This window comes from Cervus canadensis, chromosome 8, assembly GCF_019320065.1.
Source record: "Cervus canadensis isolate Bull #8, Minnesota chromosome 8, ASM1932006v1, whole genome shotgun sequence".
Taxonomy (NCBI): Eukaryota; Metazoa; Chordata; class Mammalia; order Artiodactyla; family Cervidae; genus Cervus; species Cervus canadensis.
Genome location: NC_057393.1, coordinates 84,894,836 through 84,909,530, shown reverse-complemented (window position 1 = coordinate 84,909,530; position 14,695 = coordinate 84,894,836). Strand labels below are relative to the sequence as shown.

Here is a 14,695-nt window from a genome sequence, read left to right as displayed (position 1 = left end):
TCAGAGACTCAGATTTGATCCCTGATTTGGGAAGATCCCTTGGAGCAGGGCATGGAAACCCACTCCAGTAGTCCTGCCTGGAGAATCCCATGGACAGAGAAGCCTGGTGAGCTACAGTCTATAAGATCGAAAAATCAGACATAACTGAAGCAACTTAGCATGCATACATAGACTGCAGCCCATTAGGTTTCTCTGTCCATGGGATTTTCCAGGCAAGAATACTAGAGTGGGTTGCCATTTCCTTCTCCAAAGGATCTTCCTGACCCAGGGATCAAACCCTCGCCTCCTGCACTGGAAGGCAGATTCTTTACCACTGAGACACCAGGGAAGACTAAAATATTGAGTAAAACTGTCACAAATTAAGAATTGTTTATAAATTGACCATCAATATTCCTTAACAAATAACCAAATAAGCTGTGCTTTTGATGGTGGTCCCACAAGGGTTAACCCAATCCTGATCAAATATCCTGTATCTGGTTTAAAAATTGGAATCAGTACATTTTAGAGTTTATTTTGAGTTTTGAAAATGGCTCTCCAGTTACTCCTAGTCCTAAGGGCTCTGGTGTGAATGATTCAGTTCTAAGTGGAACCTGCAGACAACCAAATCTAGTTATATTGGCAGAATCATGATTTATGAGTTCTGCTAGAATTAGATTAGCCTTTGCTATCTATGAGTGTACTGACCAATTTTTTCCCTATGTTCAACTATAAATGACCCACAAAAACCTAAGTGAGTTGATGATAAATGGAGCCTGATGCTTCTCAGTATTCTCTACATAATTTTGAAGATATTAGATCTGTTTAAGACAACATCTGTACTGCATAATTATCCATAATAATAACTCTAGAGTAAGCAGCTAAAAATAAAGATCTTTAAAAACAGGTTATTAGTTTAAGCTCTCACAGTAATCATCAAATTCCTATTTTTTTCTGATGCTGATTTTATTTAATAAATTACAATATTAGAAAATAGTTTTTCGTTTATAGACTTAAAAACCAATGCTGCATGAAGTGAGTAGTTCTGAAAAAGGCAAATTAGCAATACATTTTACTTCATTATTAAAATTCAAGTTGTCTGAGTTTCAGAAAAGTCTGTGAAAGTGTAAGAATATGATTTTGAAAACATGTAATACAGACACTTCTCCTCCTGAGGGAGAAGGGGACGACAGAGGATGAGATGGATGGCATCACCAACTCAACGGACATGAGTTTGAGCAAGCTCCGGGAGTTGGTGATGGACAGGGAAGCCTGGCATGATGCAGTCCATGAGGTCGCAAAGAGTCAGACAGGACTGAGCAACTGAACTAAACTGAATACAGACACATAAAACCTCTACTCCTTCTTTGTGAATAAACATTTCCCATGTAATTAATTTACTCACACTAGATACTTTGAATCCTTCTACCAGATACATGAACATTTCTTTCTGAAATGGATTGAAAACAACAGGCTGTTCATGATGAATATTTTCTTCAGAAATTTCAGTCTGGGAAGCTGAGGTCCTGCTTTGAGTTGCACTTTCTGGAGTACTCAAAATGTCAATAATATCCGGATTAAATTCTTTGAATTAAAAGAAGAATAAAAAATTAGTCAAATCACTAATACTGAGCCATTACAAATGATAGTGGCAAAAATATTCTATGTAATCAACCAATTCAGTTGTCACAATGTAAACGTGTAATAGCTGTATTTGATGTAAAAAGTACGATATACTAGAGAAAGTGAATTCACCTAAAACAATGCAGAAATTTAAGCATACATGAGTCATGCAATCCTAAATTAAAGCTTTATTTTACTAACGAAGATGAATTAAACTACAAAATTATTAAAGTCATGAAGGTTCTTGTACAAATTAAACATAAAGACCATGTGATATTTACATTAGATAGATGTGCAGACCTGTTTAACCAGACATGCTATCCCATTAAATGCTGTGCATGTGATAACAGTTCAGTTTCACAGCTTACTCTAGAGGCTGGTTGTCCCAAATATAAATTAGAAAAGTTAAAAAAAAATGGATGTCACCTGAACCTTTTTAGAATTTTGGCTTATTTGTATTGTTTTTTGAGTATATTTCTTTGCATAGCTTTTTTAGCGTTTGTTATAGGCGTTAAAGTTCATACATAAACATATAAATCATTAGCTCCCATAGAAGTGCACCTTGAAACCACAGTTATGGCCCAACATTATCTATCAGGACGGCTAAAACTGAAAACAGTGAAACTTCTGATGCTGGTGAAGACATGAAGAAAACCAGATCACTCATACATTGCTGCCAGGAATATAAAATTATACTGCCACTCTAGACAAGTCTGGCAGTTCCTTAGCATGAACAAAACACACAACTCTCATACCACCTAGAAATTGTACTCTTGCATGAGACAAGTGCTCGGGCCTGGTGCACTGGGAAGACCCAGAAGAATCGGGTGGAGAGGGAGGTGGGAGGGGGGATCGGGATGGGGAATACATGTAACTCCATGGCTGATTCATGTCAATGTATGATAAAACCCACTGAAATGTTGTGAAGTAATTAGCCTCCAACTAATTAAAAAATAAATAAATAAATAAATAAAAGAAATTGTACTCTTGGATGTTTATCCCAGAAAAGCAAAGACCTGAGCTCACACACAACTTTCACATAAATGTTTACAGCAGCTAGCTTTATTTGTAATAGCCCCAAACTGGAAAGTACCGAGATCATCTTTCAACAGGTAAATGATTAAAATGTACATCCATGCTATGGAATATTTGATATATGTAACATCCAGGATGACTCTCCAGAGAATTACGCTGAGTGAAAAAAGTCAATCTTACACATACTGTATGGTTATATACTGTATGATTCCATTTATTTAACATTCTTGAAATGATGAAAATGTAGAAATGGAGAACAGATTGATAGTTGCCAGCGATTAAGGAAGGGGTGGGTGTGGGAGAAAAGTGGATGTGGCTCTAAAAGGCAACATATAGTTCTTATAGTGATGGAAATGTTCTTTTTCTTGAGTGTAGTAATGTCAATATCCTGGTATTGATCCTGAACTATAGTTTTACAAGATCCATGGGGGGGAAACTGGGTAAAGGGTTCACAGGATCTCTCTGTAATATTTCCTAACAATTGCATGTGAATCTATGACTATTTCAAAGAAAAGTTTAAAAAATATATTGGAGGTGCTATACTATTTCAAATTTCAATGGTCAGTCTAGGCCAGCATTTAACATATTAAAAAGCAGAATTTTATTCAAGGCTACTGGTTCCAAATAAATTCTTTTACTAGTATGGATGCTAAAAATTTTTTAATGCTGTTAAAAAACCTGAAATTTAGTCAGTTCTCTTTACCATCTGAGCCACCAGGAAGCCCTTCTCTTAAATTATTCTCATCTCAATATCTGAGCAAGAACATATTTATTCTCTAGTCCTACCTTGATAAACAATCCTGTTAACTGCGAAAACGGTGAGCCTCTGCAACCTCTGTGCAAGCTCTGTTTCAGTCGCCTGGACAGGGTTCTCTTGGCTCATTCTCCGTTGCATCATCACATGAAGTTCATCACTTGCTACTGAACGCATTTTCATCAGAAGAGAGTCAGTTTGAGCAAGGGGAAATTTTCGAGGACCTTTAAGTATATAAATTAAAACATCAAGTGCTGGAGTTAACAAGGATCAAAGAAACCATTTCTGTTATAACTTTTTGATTATCAGACAATGAAAAGAACATTATTTAATTCAAAGGTAATTTATACAAGGAAAGAGAGTGATTAAGAGAAAGTGATGTTTTGCCCTCTTTGAAGAAGTGCAACAGTACCTCTGATTTCAAAGTCCTAAATAACAATGCTATAGCTTGTGACATAGCTTAGTAGGATGGATATCCTTTGGCAAAATTTTAGTCCTCTGAAAAACTCAATTAGAAGGGTGTATATATTCAGACACTTTCAAATACCGTTTCACTTCTTTGTATTTCAAAATAATCAATAGATTTTTTAAAGCACATCATGGTTTAGGAAGAACATTACTATTTTTGGGTAATTAACATTGCCGAATTTTATAAATTAGTTTTGAAACGTGTATATAGTGACATAGTAGAAATCAGTCAAATACAGTGAAGAACTCAGAAAGGAGAGTGTAATTTCAATTTATTATTAAAATGATTTGAAACATGCATCACATGTGATTCAATCCTACAAAAAGCATTTCCTGAGAAAGGTTTCCTCAGGCTGAAGAGGCAGGAGTGACTTCCTGCACCATTACTGCACCTGCTCCAAAAGGCACCCCACAGGGAGTGGATCCAGGAGAAAAGGAGGTAACTGAGTCTTGATTTAATGGACTGAAGGAGAAGGGCATCGGAAGATGACCATAGGAACCAAAATGACGTCTTGGTAGGTGAGGAATAATGGAATCCTTCATTGGAACTGAACCTTTTTCAAATTATGAAAGCATGTATCAAAGTCCACAAATAGCCTCTATAAACATTACTTACAATAGGTTTTAATGACTCATCCTGCAAGATACTGAAATATTTTAATAGCATTTTAGATTTTCCAGAATTTTAGGTAATCAGTATTTTTATCAGTTAATACAGCTTGCTGTGTAGAGTCACCTTTGAGACAAAAATGGAGCAAATAAAAAGAAACATTCATATCCGGGATATAGTCAAGGATAATATTATCAGATTACATTCTTAGTTTAAGCAAGTCACCCTGATCTCTGACACAACAGACCTGGAAGGAGTGGGTGTATGTGAAAGGACACAAAGAGAAGGGCGTGGGGCTTCCATCCAGCAGTTTCTAATTCTAGGCCTCAGTGGATCTGTGACACAAGGACGCTGGACTGGATGACTTTCAAGGTCTTTTATCAAGTTAAAAATTTTTAGGATTCTATAAGCCTCATGTGGGATACAGCAATTGAATTTACTTAGTGTCAAAAATATAGCCCCAGTAGAGGAGGCTATAGGATTTAGGGGGAAAAAGGAGACTGGTCTGGAGAAAGAATTAATAGCCTATTACCCACTTTAAAGTGACTCAAAGGAAAAATAAACAATGGCGAACGTGGGGCTCTGCAGGGCTTTTAGGCTCAAGGTGATAAAAATGCGAGTGACTGAAGAGAGAGATGACAAGCTGCTAAGAGAAATCATAGATAAGAGAAATTACAGCTCAAACAGAGCTTAGCATAAGGGCATTGTGGTAGCCCAGGCACAAGCAGAAAAGAAGCTAAAGCAGGGATCTAGGTAGAAAAGCAAAGAAGAAATGGATATGAGAATGAGAAACATCAAGAAGGAAGAAATAGCAGGAATTTGTGAAAGCAATAAATGTACTTTCCTCTATCAACAGAGGGAGGTTCCACCTAAGTAGTCTCTGACTGACTAAGAAATCCTGTAGAGGAAAAATGGTCTAAAAGTCACCTTCTGTCATGCAGGCAGCTGAGCAGACTTTTTTACCAGACTTGGTAAAAGATGGACTTCAACCCAGAAGAAAAGAGGGAAGTTCAAGAGGAGAGACTATACTAATATACTAAATTAAGGACGAAATTATAGGACAACACGTTTAGTTATGTGGATGTTTTACAAGTTTATCTACCTAAGATTTTGTTTGGTGTAATGGAAACATATTCCTGGAGTGCTGCATAAGCCTAGCATGCTGCAGTTCATGGGGTTGCAGAGTCGGACATGACTCAGTGACAGAACAACAACGAACATGTTCCTGTGAAACAATGTATATTTAATAGCTTTTCTCTAGGAAGAGTATTTCATATGGTTCTAAACTTTGGCATGGCACCCATACAATGAAGTAGTTTACCACAAGTAGAAGATTTAGATTTAAAAGCCCTAAAGACTGTAAGGGTTGATTAAATCTCAATTTACCAAGTACTCTGGAGAAGTGTGTGTGTTTATGCATCTGTCTATGTACATATATATCCACTATATAGAGATATATATGTATATGTGTGTATATACACAAAGTCAATGTGGGGAATGTTTATACTATCTTTCTGAATTAATGTGTATAAACATCAGAGCAGATTTTGTGGGAAAAAAACAAGCCTAACAATATTAAAAATTATAATTTGATGATATATCCTCATTTACAGCAAGCCCTAAGGTGCATATAGTAACCACGTCCAAGCCACCATTATCTCCTGCCCTGACTACTGCAATAAACCCTGCACTTTCCACTGCCTTTCCCACTTTCCTCGAATCCACTCTGTACACAGAAACCAGAGCTGTCTTTACGAAATGAAAGCCTGGTTATGTCACGCCACCTACTTAAAAGCCTTTGACAACTTCCCATTAGGATAAAATAAAACTCCTTAACGTGGCCCATATGAACTGGTTCACGCCACCCTGCAGCACCTCCCCTGGTGGCACCATCTCATCAAGGACTACACGCCAGCTACATGGCTATCTTTTAGTTCTCTGAACAAGCTTAGCTTTTTGATACCTGGGGACCTGCACATCAGCTGTTCATTCTGCCTGTAACACTCACCGACTTCTCTAATTCCTTTCTCATCCTTTATATTGAAATCTTACTTCCTCAGAGACTTCCCTAGCCCTACATGTAAATCAGGTTGCCCTGCTCTGTATGGTCTCTACTTCCATCCTCTGTATTTCTCTATTCTCTACTATTTTACGGTAGAAAGGTAGAATCTGTGTCTTTTTTAATCCTTGCATCTTCCAACATTTAACACAATGCTTGGCACATGGTCCTGGAGAAAGAAATGGCAACCCACTCCAGTATTCTTGCCTGGAGAATCCCATGGATGGAGGAGCCTGGTGGGCTACAGTCCACGGGATCGCAAAGAGTCGGACACGACTGAGCGACTTAACTTTGGCACATGGTAGGAGCTCAAGAGATAACCGAAAGAGAGCAGCACTGAAGAGAAAGCTAGAGAATAATTTCCTCTGGGAGGAAAACCTTCTCAAACACTACAGCTGAACTTCTGAAACAAAGCAATGTTTTAAAATGTGAGTGATAAAAGAATGTAGGAGAGTCAGGCTACCTTCTACTTATAATTGGTAAAATATTATTTAAATACTCACCAGCAATGCTCTTTCGCTTTTGAAACACGGTATGCTGGGGAGCAGAAGGCGACTGAAGTGAATCTGTAAGGTTTTCAGAGTCATGATTTGCAGTGGTCTTTATAAATTCCATAGCAGCCTGGAGAACTCTAAACTGTAGAGCAACAGCCATATCTAAAAACAGAAAATACTAGAATGTTTTCAAGCTATGTGATTGTAATTGAGTTGACTTTTATATTAATACTAATGCAATATCAAAACTGCCAATAATATTTTATTAGACATAAATTTTAAAATTTTGATCATGGGTTCTTGATGGTAGTAAACATTTTTGAACTGTCTTTAAAAGCAATTTTAAAGCAAATTTCCAAAGGATCACTATAAAAAATTCAACAGAAAAATACTAGCTCACAAATGTATTTCACTTCATGTAGTTGTCTTAAAGGAATAGACTTTTTAATATAGAAGGCAAAAGTTTAACCAGAAATTCTCACATTTTTCTGCCCCATATTCACTTTCATATTTGCTACCAAAGAAAATTAAAGGGTATTATTATTCAACACAAGCCTTTTAATTTTACTTGGCAAGAAAAATCAGCAGCTTCTTTTAATGATATGTTGCCAGCTACTAATTACATCAGGGCATCACTTGTAATTTTTGACACTTAAAAAGGCTTCTTTTTAAAGTCAGTAAACAAAGTTAAGGGTGAACATTTAGTAAAACTGTTTCCTCTCCTCTAACCCACTCTCTCTACAGAAGTCAGAGAGAGATGAGGTTCTAATAACATTTTTGGCTATTATACAACTACTCCCCCCAGTCCATAAAAATTAAATCTTACTTTGGGTCCTCTTGTTTTTGCTATTTTGAAGATATCCAAGCAGTACAATAAGGTCTTCAATAACTCTAAAATACTGTGAGCCTGAGGAACTGCAAGCATGAATTGTAACTGCTATGAAAAGTTGCTGTATATCACAAGCAAGTAATCTGTATTCATTCAAAGGAATGCTAAAGAAAAAGAACAAATAATTTAAGGCAAAAAGAACTGGTTTAAATTCCTGTTTTGTTAGCATGCATTCATTCACGCATTCATTTGATATTTATCCATGCTTACTCCATGGCAGGTCATATGAACTACAGGCTAAGGACAGATAAAAAGAGACTTTGACTCCTGTCAAAATTCAGCTTGCAGAGGACCAGACAAGTGAACAGATAACTATAACCAGTAAATGGTGCTAAGTGTAACAACAGAGACTAACACAAGATACTGTGGGCATGCACCACGAGGTTCCCAGCCACAGAAGGTTCTATGACTATGAAGAGGTATATTCTGAGGCTTCTCAAAGATGGTGACTCTGAATAAATTAACTGACCTCTCTGAATCCCACTTACACAAAGTATGGTTATTTTAAGGGTTAAAAGAGACAGAGATCTGAACACATATTAATCACTTGCATGTGTGCTCAGTTGCTTCAGTCACGTCTGACTCTTTGCGACCGTATGAGCTGCAGCCCGCCACGCTCCTCTGTCCGTGGGATTCTCCAAGCAAGGATACTGGAGGGGGTTGCCATGCCCTCCTCCAGGGGCTCTTCCTGACTCAGGGGTTTAACCTGTGTCTCCTACGTCTCCTGCACTGCAGGCAGATTCTTTACCACTGAGCCACTGGGGAAGCCCACATTAGTCACTTCTCAGTACCTAATAAATATGAATTAGTTACTTCTGTCCCTCAATTTTTAACCTTGATCATCCACCTCAGTGTGTGACATTAAGCTTCCCCATGCCACGTTTTCAAAATCAAGCAAGAGTTAGAAATGGTAACTTTTGAGGCCAATCAATAGAGTAGCATGTAGGGACATTCTGTAAGTACAATTTATTTAAAACAACAGCAGTAACAAACAGCTCTTAGAAGGGGCCTGCTGGTACTCTTTCCAAGTTCTACCAATTTCATGTACTGTACTGTAATCAAGACTAGACGTCTTGAGGAAATACAATACTTTGTATTTCTCATCTGCCTAAAACACAGATCCTAAACAAGACAGGTGCCCAGGGAAAAGTGAACTAAGCTGACTATCAATTCCCTCTCGTACCGAGAGAGTCTCCCTGGTCTAGTGAGTCTCCCAGGCCTACAGAAGCACCGAGGATATGCTCTGCCTTCTCTGCAAAAGTATATTAATATTTAATGCTTTAACATGCAGTAAAGATGGTGCTTCTAAAAATTTGTAACATTAATATTATGCTAATGAAAATGTTACACTGTATATCATAAATGAGGACACCAAAGGCACAAAACCCAAATAAAAATATAACCTCCTAACATATTTTTTAAAGTTGTTAATCAATCTGGTAGGCAACCATTTGCCAGTGTACTTCTGACTGAGGGGACATATGTATACTGCTGGCTGATTCAGCTGATATATGACAGAAACCAACACAACATTGTAAGGCAATTATTTTCCAATTAAAAATAAATAAATTAAAAAAAAAGAAATTCAGTATGGTGGTTAACAGTGGGAGAAAACAGTGGGTAGGAAAAGTGGGAGAGTATGTTGACTGTCAAGCAGAGACTTTTGAAGTGAGAATATTCAGCCTCAGATTCTCTATTTACTAGCTATTTGATCTGTTACAAGTTATTATGTCTCTCAAAGTCTCAATTTCCTATTCCGGAGTGGGATAATATGTTCTATAAGACCATAGTGGAAGCTTGGTAAGTATATTTGAGGACAGGTAAATTTGTTCAGGGGCTTCCTCGGTGGCTCACGTGGTAAGCATCTGACTGCCAATGCAGGAGTTGCAGGTTCGATCCCTGGGTCAGGAAGATTCCTCAGAGAAGGAAATGGCAACCCACTCCAGTATCCTTGCCTGGGAAATCCCATGGACAGGGGTCACAGAGTCGGACATGACTGAAGCAGCTGAGCACACACACAAATTTGTTCCTTGTTTTCAGGTTCTAAATACCTAAATGTAGGTCATATAAATATCTTTAAAAAAAAAAAACTTTATTGAAAATGATGGAAAATATACCCTCTCAAATCTAATCTAATCAGATTTGAAGGAAAGAAATTCTTTGAAAATATTATGGAATATCAGATGTTTTAATGCAACCTGCTACTAAAGTTTTTTCCTTTCCAAAGTTGTTAATCAGAGGCAGTTTTAAATAATAATTTAAACTTACTTCTTTTCTAATCCATTCAGGGCTGCTACTGTATTACATAACACGTAGAGTAGACCATTATCCAACAACATATCTGCTACCTTAGAACAAGAATTTAATATTTGGAGAAGAAGTAAGAGAGCATTATGCAAGAGCACATTGTCGTATAAGGAAGTCTCTATTAGTCCCAGTATAGGAATGACAGACCACTTCTGAAAAAGTCCCATGTTTTTCACATCTTCCAGATCAAATCTATAATAAATAATATACAAGATCATGTTAGAAGCAACTAACCATGAAATAAGGAAAAAATGATTGCAATATTGGCCATTTTGTTGACCTGATTTTGAGTTCCTGTAGACTATTTGCCTCTGTGATGGAGGGAAGTTATTGATGTGTTTTACACCTCATTTTCCTTATCTGTCAAATGTGTGTGATGATATCTGCTCTGCTTTCTTCTCAAGGTTGTTGTGAGAATCAAATGAGATGATGCAGAATTGCTTTGAAAAAGCCAAAAGCTTATGCAAATGAAAAGCAATATTGTCAATGCTACAATTAATAGGTCAATTCCTTGAGGTTTGAACTGGGCTACTTGCAAACAAGTAGCAGACACTTAAAAAAAAAGACACATTTCTCTTTATCAGATACAGAAATAACAGCTTAACTTTTTGGCCAAACTTTTGGCTTGGGAGAAAAATGTTCTCTACGTTTTGCACTTATTCATTAATCCATGAACATTACACCAGGGTCAAAGCTCAGTAATCGGTATGTCAGTTTACTCTCCTCTCAGATAACCAGCATCCCTGAGGGGAGTTAGGAGCTTGTCTATGGATCCCTCATGTAACCTGCTGCTGAGACTATGGGGGCCACCTTCTTCTCAGGTTAACAATGTATGCCAAATCTTAAATATCACTTTCTTTCATTTGATGCAGCATTTCTTTCTTTTTAGTGCCTAGCTAGTGAATGAAATGCAAAGGAAGAAGTTATAAAAAGAATATCATATGGAAAATAATAAAATGGTTCACCTAGAAAATGACTTCTAGCAGATTTTTTCTAAAAGTGACAGAATAATTTTAAGAGTCAGTTTAATAAATTTTACATTTAAGACAAAAGATCCCCAATTCTGGTGAAGGGAAGAACCCACTTACTCTTCATCAAGGCCAATACGTCGGCCAAAGAACATTTCAATGAAGCATTCTAACAATTCCTGAGTTCCCCGATGAAGATACAACTGGTTGGCTAGTAAAGAAAATCCACGATTCTTCAGAAATTTATCTTTTTGTTCCTTGGATGCTCTATTAAAATAAGCATCTAATAGCTAAGGAAAAAAATTAAGACAATTTAGATAATACATTAAAATTTTATATAACATATACAAATCAGTGTACTATACCTGTAGTTGTAAGTTGTTTAATTTCATGTGTATAGAACACAAAAAGCTAAAAAAAAAGGGCCACCTCTTCAGCAAAACAAACAAACCTAAAACTTTCTCTCTAATTACTATAGAATGCTAGTGATGCTCTGTCTTGGAGGTCTTAGGTAGCCTTAGTTGAATATAAGTAGAACACTGGTGCCTAATTCTGAAAAAAGGAAATTAGTCAACACTGTACAATGCTTTCTCTCAAAGAACAAAAATATATATCCTAAACCTCTATTTTTCTAGACTTCCTGACATTTTATTTATTCTAAGCATAGGCCTAAATTTTCACTCTTTCCCAGCGTCTTAAATGTAACATATATATAATCCAAGTAATTATTTTTCCTTCCAAACTCACTTCTTTCATGGTTCTGGTCTTAGAGCACAGAAGAACCATCCTCCGAGACTTTAAGGCTGATCTCACTTTGGGTTTTTCTCATCCTGATCGCCCATGTGAAATTAGCAAAGTCTCTCTCCTCTATTCTAGGGAACGTCTCTCAAATCTGTCAGTCCTTGACTTCCCACTTCCCCAGATCAGAGACTCATCATCTCTCCCCTGGATCACAGTGCTAGCCTGTGAACACAGTGCTCCCACCTCTTTCCCCTGAGATCACTCCCTCACAGTGGTGATACGACTATTCTTTCCAAAAACACACATTTCTTTACTGCCCTACTTACAAATCTTTCTAAGTTTACAGCATAATACAAAATACACCTTTTGCATGAATCCTGCCCGTGTTCCCCCATCAGAATTATTTACTTTTCCTATGCTCCCATTCTTCTTTATTAAGACTACCACTGAAACACCCATCACAGAAGTTCTTACATTTTACTTAGCTATGTATATGTCTCTCTCCCACACTGGTCTATAAACTCTTGAACGTAGGGGCTTATTCCCTTTTATATCCCACAGAGCAACTAGCCTAGTGTTTTACACATGAGATGGAAGCTAAGTAAATACTGGGTTGAACTGAGACTGCTTACACAATGTCTCACACCAAATTAAAACAGTGGGATTCTTTGAAGACCATTTCAAAGGGTTGTTTCCTAATGGGAACGATTCATATCAAACCTTTATTCACTCAATAATGTACTTAGGACTTTTTATATATCAAACACAAGATGCCTACCCTCACGGAGCTTATATTTCAGTGTGGGAGAGTTAAAAAATAGTACATAAACAAATTAAAAAGGTAATTATAAGACATAACTAGGATGCTATTGTAAAACAAATGAAGAGTAGGGCTAGACAGAAGATGATCAGGGAAAGTCTCTCTGAGAAGGTGACATCTGAGCTTAAACCTGAAGTTAAATGTTTAACATTTGATGATAATACACTCAGGAGAGACCTCCAATGATCTATGTGTTCCTTTTAAGTAGTAGACTTAAAAAACACACTGATACAAAGCAATATATGGAGGAAGGCTTAAAATTGGATGATAATACATATAAAAATTGGGATAAGCAGTAACAAATTATATCAGCTCATGATGCTTAAGAATAAAATAAGATTTCAGGTCTATTTGAATATGTATATTCAAACTTTAAAGTGCACATATATTTATTCTTCTAAATTAAAGCAACATATTTAGTATTTGCCCTTACTTTAATAACTTCTTGCTGTACAGCAGGTGATGGGTGGTTGACGAGGACTAAAAGTGTATCTGCTTGAATGAGCCTGTCCATCACATCTTCCAGCATAACATCAGGCAGGATGAGAAGAACCCCACTTAAGAGCTCATACAGCCCACAGCATATAGGTACCAAGCAGTCTTCGGTTACACTAAAACAGAGACCCACAAAGAGTCACAAACACAGGATCAGGGGAAAAAAGTAGTGCATCATGATTGCTGTAAGAACAGTGCTGAGTAGTAGTTCATAAGGTTTAAAAATGTTTCCTGATTTAACTGTGATTAACAAATCTGCCATCACTTTTTAATCACCAGTAGCTTTCAGATATATAATCTACTAAACACTAGTCTACTCTGCATCTGTGATTTCCAACTGCCACTTGTGCTGTTTAAACCATTTAAAAATTCAGTTGCTCGGCTGCACTGGCCACACTTCAAGTGAGTATGTGTGTTCTGCAGTGGACAGCACAGGTGAACATTTCCATCAGTGTGCAAAGTCTCACTGATGGTGCTGATCTGGGGAACAATAAAAAACCATACAATTTTCCTAAACTGAAGAGTTTTTCTCTAATAATCATATGGAATTAAATTAGCCATAAGATAATCTTTTCTTCAAGAATTATTTATGGTTTAGCCTTTAGTTAAATATGGAATTATCACCTAGTATTAAAGTAAGGAGAAAGGCATCTTTGCTTGTTGTTAACATACACGTTGTACTATGTTACAGAATAAAGAGGTCACAGAATAAAGAGATTTCTACAAGTACAGAAATTCTTCAAAGAATAGTTTAAAAAAAGGGAGGAAGTGGTTGTCATACAAAAAAACATGTACCTGTGAGCACCTGTAGTTCGGCTGTGGTGTGGCTCATAATGGAGAGAAAGAGCGAAGTTTTCCCAGTCATCGGCGTTCCTGTCAGCAAGACTTGGCCATCGGCCGACAGCTGCAGAGCCGTTCTGTGAGGGAAAAGCCAGCCCCAGGCTGGCAATAGTGCTGTGGCTTTGCTGGAACGAGGCCAGTCCCTTTAGGTAAAGTGGTCGGCGTGGGCAGGACTCGTCCCCAGGACTGTCGTCATCTGATCTGGGCTCTGCTCCCAAGTCTTTCTGATCTATGTTGACCGCAGGAAGTCCCAAGGCTCCTCTTGGGACATCACTGACAGAGGCTTGGGCCAAAAGGGCAGCTTCCATTTCACAAACCGTTTTTGCAGACTCACAACTACTGATAAAGGCATCTTGTTTGCTTTTTTCCAGTGTCTCGGAACTCCCCAGAGGGCTCCATTTCTCTGGCTGGGAAGCAACGCCATCATCTACAAAACTCTGTAACTTGTCAATACTACAACCCAAACTTCCAGTCAGTTTCCGCGGCTCTTTGTGAGGTGAAGAAGTAGGAAATGCCGGGAGGCTTCTAGAACGCAGCATACTGGCAGTTACTTGCTTTGGAACAGCACTGGAAGAATTGTTCCCTGCTAAGAGTAGACAGGAAAACAGCACTGAAA

The 14,695-nt window shown here is 37.5% G+C and overlaps 1 protein-coding gene across 2 annotated transcripts in view; it reads right to left on the bottom strand.

Moving 5' to 3' along the window:
* LYST (lysosomal trafficking regulator) overlaps positions 1-14,695 on the bottom strand; it is a 193,769-nt gene that overhangs the window by 66,364 nt on the left and 112,710 nt on the right. The window contains exons 24-31 of one of the 2 annotated variants that reach the window (XM_043477036.1): positions 14,035-14,665; positions 13,178-13,355; positions 11,304-11,473; positions 10,177-10,407; positions 7,846-8,012; positions 7,029-7,181; positions 3,421-3,612; positions 1,382-1,560 (exon numbers count right to left, since the gene is read on the bottom strand). In XM_043477036.1, coding sequence (XP_043332971.1) covers positions 1,382-1,560; positions 3,421-3,612; positions 7,029-7,181; positions 7,846-8,012; positions 10,177-10,407; positions 11,304-11,473; positions 13,178-13,355; positions 14,035-14,665 — 1,901 coding nt within the window. The remainder of the gene's footprint in view (positions 1-1,381; positions 1,561-3,420; positions 3,613-7,028; positions 7,182-7,845; positions 8,013-10,176; positions 10,408-11,303; positions 11,474-13,177; positions 13,356-14,034; positions 14,666-14,695) is intronic. The other variant, XM_043477037.1, reaches the window with a different exon arrangement.